The sequence below is a fragment of the Chiloscyllium plagiosum genome, unplaced genomic scaffold (genome assembly GCF_037043375.1).
Source record: "Chiloscyllium plagiosum isolate Xiang-an unplaced genomic scaffold, Cpla_swu_hap1 HiC_scaffold_13, whole genome shotgun sequence".
NCBI lineage: Eukaryota > Metazoa > Chordata > Chondrichthyes > Orectolobiformes > Hemiscylliidae > Chiloscyllium > Chiloscyllium plagiosum.
In genome coordinates, this window is record NW_028270151.1 from 41,765,331 (window position 1) to 41,775,488 (window position 10,158).

The following is a 10,158-nucleotide window of genomic DNA, read 5'->3' on the forward strand; positions in this document are numbered from 1 at the left end:
CTCCTCCTTATGTGTTTAAAAAATCTTTGAATTTGTATTATAAGTAGATGATTTAATGTATTTATTTTAATTTTCATTTCTTTTAATAAATTTCAGTTTTATTGTTAAAGCAAAATCTGCAGCATTGCACACTAATATTTCAGTGAGAGACCACTTTGTTAAAACCAAAACAAATCAAAATATGATACTTCAAGCCAAGTTTCAGTCTGGGATATGACTTGTCTGTAAAAACATTTGTTGGGATCATAACAAGGGGTGTCAGCAACCAGGAATATTATGAAATCCACAACGTAATTGAAAACGCAGAGGGCCAGTGCACACAAAATGTGCGTAAAATGAGACAAACACTTTGAAGGTATAATCTAAAAGGCTCTTCTGCACTGTAACAATTCTCTGATTCTGTTTCAAGATGATTGGAGGTACTGAAGCTCTGTTTCTCATCTCTTCTCTCCTTTTAAACACTTCTTAAAACCAACATCTTTGATATTAGGAATGATTAAAAGCTTTCTCAATCGGCGGCACGGTGGCTCAGCAGTTAGCACTGCTGCCTCACAGAACCAGGGTCCGAGGTTCAATTCCAGCCTCGGGCAACTGTCTGTGTGGAGTTCGCACATTCTCCTGTGTCTGTGTGGGTTTCCTCTGGGTGCTCTGGTTTCCTCCCACAGTCCAAAGATGATAAGGTCAGGTGAATTGGCCATGCACCATTGCCCATCGTGTTAGCTGCATTAGTCAGAGGGAAATGGGCCTGGGTGGGTACTCTTCGGAGGGTCAGTGTGGACTAGTTGGGCCAAAGGGCCTGTTTCCACGCTGTAGGGAATCTAATCTAATCTAATCATTGGTTCAGTGTTAGTTCTTTGATTATGTTTTCACTCCTCTCCTAATCTATATCTGAGGCTGAACCAGATTGGTTCACACCCCATACCTGTATAAATCTGAAGTAAAATTCTAACTCTATATTCTCCATTATATTCTCAAGCTCCACAATGTGTCACATTTTTGTTTGAAACACTTAAGCATGCTTTTGTTACGTTTTGTTATATCATGGGGAGGAGTACTGTAATGGTAATATTACTAGACTAGAAATCTAGAGAGGTAGACAAATGTTCAGAGGATATGGGTTTGAATACCATGGCTGATTGTGAACTTTGTATTCGATAAAATCTGGAAGTTAAAATCTGTCTAACTGCGATCGTGTAACTTTTGTCAATTGTCACAAAAACACATCTGGTTCAGCAATACTCTGTGCATATAGATTGTATACTCATTGATGATATTTGTCATAATTTATTCAAAAGGAAACTTTGAAGTTGGAGTGCATATTGCAGATGTGAGTTACTTTGTTCATGAAGGGACTGCTCTTGATACGATGGCCAGTAAGAGGGCAACCAGCGTCTACTTGGTTCAGAAGGTAAGGAATGTGAAGTTAAACCAATGATGATCAGTGTAGAGAAATAGTTAATAGTTATCTAAAACCGGTTTTAAAAATTAGGAGTGCATTGTAACAAAAGTACAGATAGGTTAATCTCTTAAACATACCCTACAAATGAGTTTATCAGCTGATGGATAAATTCAGTTCCTGAACATTTAAGTGTGCACTCTTTTACTGTGAATGATACAGGTAAGTAAACGGAACTTACAAACACATAGCTTACACTGCTTGAATAAAAATAAGTTATTAAAATTTTGAATTATTAATCATTTTCAGTTTACATATACGTGAGAGGTTTGCAGTGTTGAGGGTTTTCTACTTAAAACTGTTCAGAATACCATGTGTCAAATTGTACTCAAATGATTGAAACTAATTTTTTCTGTACTCCATAAAGTATTTACAACCACTTAAGCCTTCTCCATGTCTCTTTTTTTAATGGAATTAATACATCCTCATATTCCTCTCTCTTTCGTATGCTTTAGGTAGTTAACTCTCATAAGCATCCATTACTTTTACTCCAACTACTCCTTTGGTAGTGAGTTCTACATTCTACTTATTCTCTGGGCAAACAGGTTTCTCCTGATTTGGATTTTTTAGTGACTATCTTGTATTATGATTATAGAAAGGGGCAAAAATATAGAGTGGAATTAAGGCAGGACTTCAATTATTCTGATATAAATTGATATATTGATTGTATAAAGGGCAGAGAGGGGGAGATATTAAGGAGAATTTTGTCAGTATGTTTTAAACCCAACATGAAAGGAGGCATCGATGGATATAGTTCTGATTAGTTAAGATAGGTCAAATGGATCAAGTGTTATTGGGTAATATTTAAAGACTAGTGATTCTTTAGCATAGAGTTTAGATTAGGTGTGGAAAGGACATGGACCACAATAGAGTAAAATAATTAAGGACCCATTTCCACAGGGTGTAAAAACATTTGGTTCAAGTATATTGGAAGCAAAACGTTAAAGATGGTAGAACAAGTTAGAAAAGCAATAGGGGTCCCTTATAAGTATGCTCCTAAAGATGAAGTCCTTCACCCAGTGGATTGATTGGCAAAGCTGGGTTTATTCTCCTTAGAGAATGTTGAGAGGAAACTAAATGAAGAAAGACTGTTCTCTTTGGTGGGGCCCAGAACCAGTGGGTGCTGATATATTGCTCAATGGGAAAATGAGGCAAAACCTTTTTCTGCAGAATATGCTGGGGATCTGCCTGAGAATGGATGTGAATTAAATCTTGGGGTTCAACAGTGAATTGATGGGTATCAAAAGAGAAACAAAGTTACAGGATTCTGGATAAAGGGCAAGTGAAAATAGCCAAACTCCTCTTACGAGGAGCGAGTGTGGATACAATGGTCTCTGTCTTTGTTGAAACTACTTGATGATGGACAGCCAATAAATCTGGTTTTCACCCTTGCTATGTTTCTGTACCCTATTTATAGGATGAAGAGCAGAACTATTCACTGTAACCCATGTAGTCTAGCCAAACTCCTATTTAACTTTAATGTATTTCACCTATAGAAGTAAATCCCACTGTTTTGTATTTTTTATTTAGGGATTGATTATCCTACATCACTATTTTTAGTGGTCTCTGAACCTGTAATATTCTATTCCTGTACTCCATTTACAGTTATATTTCATGAATTATGTGGCGTCTTATTCTAACAAAGTGTACTACCTACTTAGCTACATTGAAGTTAACTTGACAGTTGCACACTGTTCTGCGAGTTTATTCATGCCTTCCAGTATTTTGTTACAATCCTTTTCCAAATTAACTACATCTCCCAATTGAAAGTCATCTACAAACTTTGAAATCATACTTTTGATTCGCGTATCAAAATTGTTTATGTAAGTAGTGAACAGCAGTAGACTCAGCATCAGTCTTTGTGGCTCAACATTTCTCACCCTTGCCAGTCAGAGTAACTACCTTTCATCAAAAAGTTATTTCAAATAATTCATTGAGGATGATTAAATATGACTTATACATTCGAATCTGACAATTAAAATGCATATGGATGGGTATATGAATAGAAAGGGTTTGGAGGGATATGGGCCAGGTACTGGCATGTGGGACTAGATTGGGTTGGGATATCTGGCCGGCATGGACAAGTTGGACTGAAGGGTCTGTTTCCATGCTGTACATCTCTATGACTCTATGAACCGACCACTCTGTATTACCTTTTCAGTCTCTAGATAGATTTGTAATATCTGTGAACAATTGATTAAGGATCTTTCTCATTTTTATCACTGATGTTAAGTTAATGAGTTCATCACTCCCTTTGTTATAAACATGTTTATATTACAAATATTGTGCTTTGTATACATAATTTAAACTTTTCAATTGGATATATTTATCCTACACTCTGTTCACCATTTTAACTGTCTCTCACTGTTTATCTACTTTTTTGTCAATAAATGTCTTCAGCTTATTTTCTTAAGTCTATTTGCATCTCCTTAAAATAATTTTTCTTCAATTTATTACTCTAATTTTTGTCTTATTTACGCTGTTGGCAATATTTATCTTACTATGGTGTGATTGTTGTTGCCAAAATATTCCCCTATGTTCACTCCTCAACACTCTTTTCTAATTAATTTCCCAGTATAAACCAAATTTGTGTTGAATTCTTGTCTTAATGAGAGCCACTTCTAATTAGAAAAAAAATCATTTAAAATAAAAATTAATTTAATCATACTTTAAGTTCAATTAAAGAGAAAAGTGCAGCAAAGAAGTCTAGTTTCTCTGTTGACAAGTATTTATAGAGAAGGAGCAATTGGGTAGATAAGGTTTCTAACTAAATGAATAATGCATCATTACATGTATTTCACTTTGGAATTGCTTCATCCCATAATCAATGACTGAAAAGGGCAGATTTTTTGATAACTGATAACATTTGATTATGTTTTCAATAGCTAATTGATCATCAAAATTACCTCTTCTGTTAACTGTTCAATTAACCAGAAATTGATTGCAACATAGAATTGAACTTTTGGTTTTAACAGAAATGCTCTTTGGAGCTCACTATAAAAATATGAAAATCTTATAATTATAAACTATAAAATTATTAATTATAAAACATTAATCATTTCAATTCATTTAATTTGTAGAATTTACATTCTCTGAGAGGTTTAGAGTTTGATGCCTTGAGAGATGAAACGATTTGCCAAATTGGTGAAACTTGACTGCCAATGCTATTGAACAATGTCTGTTCAAAAAATGAACAAATATATCATTATTTTCATGTCACTTAATCAACAGCTTGATGTTTTTAAAACTTTGTCTCCTTGCTGGCACTGAGGAAATAGGAGCAGGGCTAGGACAGTTGGCTGCTTATCCCTGCTCTACATTCAAGTAAATTTTGGCTGAATTTCTACCTCAGTGCAATATTCACCCGCAATCCTCATATCCCTTGATATCTAGAAACCTAACAATCTCTCCCTGAATACACTCAACAATGAAGCCTGCATACCTCTATGGGGAAGAGCATTCCAAAGATTTAACCTCCTCTGGGTGAAGAAATTACTTGTTAGCTCAGTCCTAATTGGCCTACTCATTATTCTAGACACCCCAGTCAGGGGAAACACCCTTGCTATCCAGCTTATTAAAACCTGTAAGAAGTTTGTATACTTCAATGAAATCATTTCTGATCCATCTAATCTCAAGAGGGTATAGGCCCCATCTCGTCTCTCAGAATATTCTAACTGCTGTTCTCAGTCTGCTGAATCTTTACTGCACACTCTCTTTAACAAGTAAATTCTTTTGGTGTAAGTTTGCTCACTGAGCTGGAAGGTTTGTTTTCAGACGTTTCATCACCATACTAGGTAACATCAGTGAGCCTCCGGTGAAGCACTGGTATTAGTGATCTGCTTTCTATTTATGTGTTTCAGTTTCGTTGGGTTGGTGATGTCATTCCCTGTTATTTTCTCAGAGGGTGGTAAATAGAGTCCAAGTCAATGTGTTTGTTGATAGAGTTCTGGTTGGAATGCCATGTTTCTAGGAATTCTCATGTGTGTCTCTGTTTGGCTTGTCCTACAATGGATGTGTTGCCCAGTTAAAGTGGTGTCTTTCCTCATCTGAATGTAAGGATACTAGTGAGAGTGGGTCCTGTCTTTTTGTGGCTAGTCGATGTTCATATATTCTGGTGGTCGGTTTTTTTCCTGTTTGTCCAATGTAGTGATTGTTACAGTTCTTGCAAAATATTTTGTAAATGACGTTCGTTTTGCTTGTTGTCCATATAGGGTCTTTCAAGTTCATTAGCAGCTGTTTTAGTGTGTTTTTGGGTTTGTGGGCTACCATGATGCCAGGAGATCTGAGTAGTCTGGAAGTCATTTTTGAGATGTCTATGAAGTAGGGGAGAGTGGCTAGGGTTTCCGGATGCGTTTTGTCTGCTTGTTTGGGCTTGTTGCTGAGAAATCGACAGACTGTGTTCATTGGGTACCCATTTTTTTTTAATACGCTGTATAGATTATTTTCCTCTGCTCTTTGTAGTTCCTCTGTGCTGCGGTATGTGGTGGCTCATTGAAATAATGTTCTAATGCAGCTTCATTTGTGGGTGTTGGGATTCATCGCTTCTGTAGTTCAGTATTTGGTCCGTATGTGTTGTTTTCCTGTGGACGCTGATTTGAAGTTCCCTATTGGCTGTTTGCTGTACTGTGAGTTATCACCTCAGGAAATGACATCACCAACCTAAGGAAACCTAAACACATAAATAGAAAGTGGGTCATAACACCAGTGCTTCACTCTAGGCTCACTGATGTTACTGAGTATGGTGATGAAAAATCTGAAAATTAACCTTTCAGCTCAGCAAGCAAACTTACATCCACAACCTCAACCTGAGCTACAAATCTTCTCAAAGCTCACTCACTAAATTCTTTCTTAGTTAAAGAGTTGCAAAACTGTATATGATGCTCTAGATGCAATCTCACCAAGGTTCTATTCAGTTTCAGCAAGTTTTCACCTCTCCTGTATTCAAATCCTCTTGCCAGAAAGACCAATACAGCATGTTTTTAATATTTACTCACGGAATGTGGGTATTGCTGGTAAAAACAGATTCCTTGCCCTTTCTGGATTACCCATGAACTGAATGGCTTGTCATATGATTTCTGAAAACAGTTAAGAGCTACATTGCTGAGAGCCTGAAAATGCCTGTGGGCCAGACCAGGTCGGGATGATCGTTTTCCTTCCCTAATGGACATTAATGAACCGTATGGGTTTTTATGATAATTGATGATAGTTTCATGATCACACTCACTGAATCCAAATTTCAATTCTAGATTATGTCTAGAGGTGCTGTGGTGGGATTTGGACTCATCTCCCTAAGAGGCTTAACATGCTTCTCTGGATTGCTAAACCAGAGACATTATCACGATGCCATTCTAATCGCTTGCTGTGTCTGCATGTTAGCTTTCAGTCACTTTTGACCAAGAAAGGTACCTTTGGCCATCAACACTGTAATCTCTATTTAAGAACTACTTTGTTTTTCTGTTTTTCCTACCAAAGTTGACAATTCCATATTTTTCCACATTCTATCCCGTCTACCATGTTCTTGCCCACTTACTCAGCTTGTCTAAATATCCTTGAAGACTCACAATTCACATTCCCACCTAACATTTTGTCATCAGAAAGCTTGAAAGCATTACATTTGGTCCTCACATACAAATTATTGATAAACTTTGTGAATAGCTGGAGGGCAGGCATTAATCTTTACAGTACCACAGTAGTCACAGCTTGCTAACCTGAGAATGAGTCATTTATTCTGTTTTCTGTCTGTTAACTAATTCTCAACTCATGAACATACTCCCAATTCCTTGCACTTTTAACTTTCCTTACTAACCACCTATATGGAATCTTATCAAAAGCTTTCTAAAAACTCAAATACACTGTACCCACTGATTCTGTGTCATACCTTCTGCTAGTCACATCCTCAAAAAGCTCAACAAGTTTGTCAAACAGGCTTTTCCTTTCATATATCCATGTTGTCAATTTTTCTTAAAGGTCTAATTATCAAAGGCTTCAAATAGATTCCAACTTACAAATGGTTCCTACCAATGTTTGCTACCCTTGCTGTTTCTTAGCTCCATCAAATTGATCCTGCACCTTCTTGGATTCTAATTGGTTTAGCTTGTAGACCAGTGATTTGCACGATAAATCAGGATCAGTTTCATTTATTTTACCGATGGAGGCTTACAACACGTGCGATTCCAAAGATATATTAAATATAACTGAATTAAACAGACATAATATTTTCATCAAGAAAGATCCATTTTTTGGGTATGCATCTGAGGAAATTCCAGGTTATGATTCTTTCGTGGGATGTGGCATCTCTGGCGAGGCCATCCCTAATTAACCTTAAACTACGAGGCTTGCTGGTCATTAAAGAAGACAATTAAAAGTCAACCATGTTGCTGAGGGTCTGGAGTTACATGTAGACTATACTATGTAAGGATGACAGATTCACTTTCTGAAACTAGGTGGTTTTATAAATAATTAATGAGACTTGTATTTTGGCTTGCTTAATTTTCCAGATTTATTAACAACTTAGTTGCTTCCAAGTGGAATTTGAACACCTGCCCCTAAAGCATTAGTTTGGGTCTCTGAATTACTGGTCCAGTGTCATTACTAATGCACCACTGTCTCCACCTACAGAGTTTAGTAGGAATTAACCCATTTATTATCCATTGTTTATCTTCTCGTTCTTTCCAATCCGGCTACTTCTATCTCTAAACCTTTATGACCCTGTTACCTCTAGTCTTGCTGTCTGCTGCCATTCACCATCTCGCTTCTTTTACAATCACAAACTGTTTCTCTCCCAAGTTCACTGCTGATCAACTCTCTATGAGCCTGACAGCAGAATATGCTACAAAGAGCCAGTCTGTCTTTGCAAGAGCAGCTTCTTACTGACGATGACAGCTCTACTTATGAGGGCAGCTTTTCTCTGACTGATTGGCCCTCTTGAAGTTTCAAGGGCTTTTGGATGGCATTCAGGGATAAATTCAGCAACTGTACCCATATGTTTTGATCAGATTTGCTCTGCCCAAAGTGTGCTCCTTGGCATATGGTGAATCCTGAGCTGATCTTGATAGCATTTTTCAGTAGTAGGCAGGACAAGGAGGTAGGTGCTAAGTCCAGGAAGTGAAACTGCACTGTTGGTTTATTCCAAGCCATAGGCTTGCCATCTGGCTAACTAAATTAACCAGCCCACTTTATTCCCATAGAAAAACTAAAAATAAGTAAGCTTCTCTGCTATAGCAAACAATGTAGCTGGGAGGAAAATACCTAGGAATAATATCTACAAAAGTATTTGTGATGTGTGTGTATATTTGTCAATAAACCTTTGCATTAATGTTCAAAATCTTGTTACCCTGAAACTCCAACTGATCACAGTAAAATCATTTAAATTTAAATGTGTGAAATTATGGAGAAATAATGACTTAGAGTGAAGAATTAAATGGATTTAGAGCCAATATTGAGAGGAACATAAGGGCCCAACAGCAAGAAAGCCAAATAGGCAACGCAGACTGGGGTTTTAGCAATTGGTTTACAATTTATTTTACTCTTTCATTGAGCAGTGGTGAGAGAGATCAGCTGTTACTTGTAAACAAATCCATGCTATTAAATGTAGAGAGATCCACTTTTTGTGGTTCGATCTATGAAATGTTTTTTATATCTCTGGGATTGGGAGAAGGTAGATAGGGAGAAACTGTTCACACTGAAAAGGATTAGGAATAAGAGGGCACAAGTTTAGAATGATATGCAGATGCGAGAAAAAAATGTTTTCAGCAAATGGTTCAGCAAGTCTGGAATGCACTATCTGGAAGTGTAGTGGAGACAGAGTTAACTAAGGCATTCAAAAGGAAATTAAATAATTATTTGAATAGAAGCAAGGTGTAAAAGTATAAGGAAAACTGTCATTGTGCAGACACAATGGACTGAATCAGCACTCCTGTACTGTAACAATTTTGTTGTTAGACAAGAACACTCATTGACATGAATACAAGGGTGATCTTTTGTCGGACCTTTAATTATTTAAACTTATCTTCATTTCCTCTTGGTTATGTTCACTTACAGGTTATCCCAATGCTTCCTAGGCTTCTCTGTGAAGAGCTCTGCAGCTTGAATCCAATGCAGGACAAACTGGCCTTTTCTGTCATTTGGACATTGACTCCCCAAGGAAAGGTACAGGTTTTATTCTTTCTTTTAAAGTTAATCTAAACGGTACTGACTATGACAGACGTAGGTGCTGCAGCTGGTTATGAGATTATGGTCTGGCAGAAAGAGCATTCCAAACTTTGAATACAGGCTTAAAGCAACACCCAATTGCTTCATGAGAGCAAATTGTCCTGATTGCTGTTTGATTACAGGACCACTCTTGGTGCACCTGTAGGGATAGCTCCATCAGAGTTGCTACTAACGAGAAGACTCCACACCAGATTAAATCTGATCTTCCTGGACCTGGGAATGGAGAGGGTGAATGGTATCAGGAATGCCAATGCTGGACCAACAACTACACTAAGCGAAAGAGGCAGTTTACTTCAAGTGACCAAGTTTGAAGTAGGAACCATGGGAATGGCCCTACTTGGCTAAGATGAGAGGTCAGGTCCAATGACGTGTAAGGATTGGATTGGTGTGACAGTCCTGAACAAGCATATGGAAGTTGCATATTTGCAAACAATGTCAGAGCAAAATGTGCCCGGCTGCTCAACAGCCTTTCCGACTGTCCCAGAACCCCT

General features: G+C 37.4%; 1 protein-coding gene across 1 annotated transcript in view; it reads left to right on the forward strand.

The window, feature by feature from the left end:
- Window positions 1-10,158, forward strand: part of dis3l2 (DIS3 like 3'-5' exoribonuclease 2) — a 299,652-nt gene that overhangs the window by 132,463 nt on the left and 157,031 nt on the right. Inside the window, exons 12-13 of the mRNA XM_043702288.2 lie at window positions 1,296-1,408; window positions 9,497-9,604. Coding sequence (XP_043558223.2) covers window positions 1,296-1,408; window positions 9,497-9,604 — 221 coding nt within the window. The remainder of the gene's footprint in view (window positions 1-1,295; window positions 1,409-9,496; window positions 9,605-10,158) is intronic.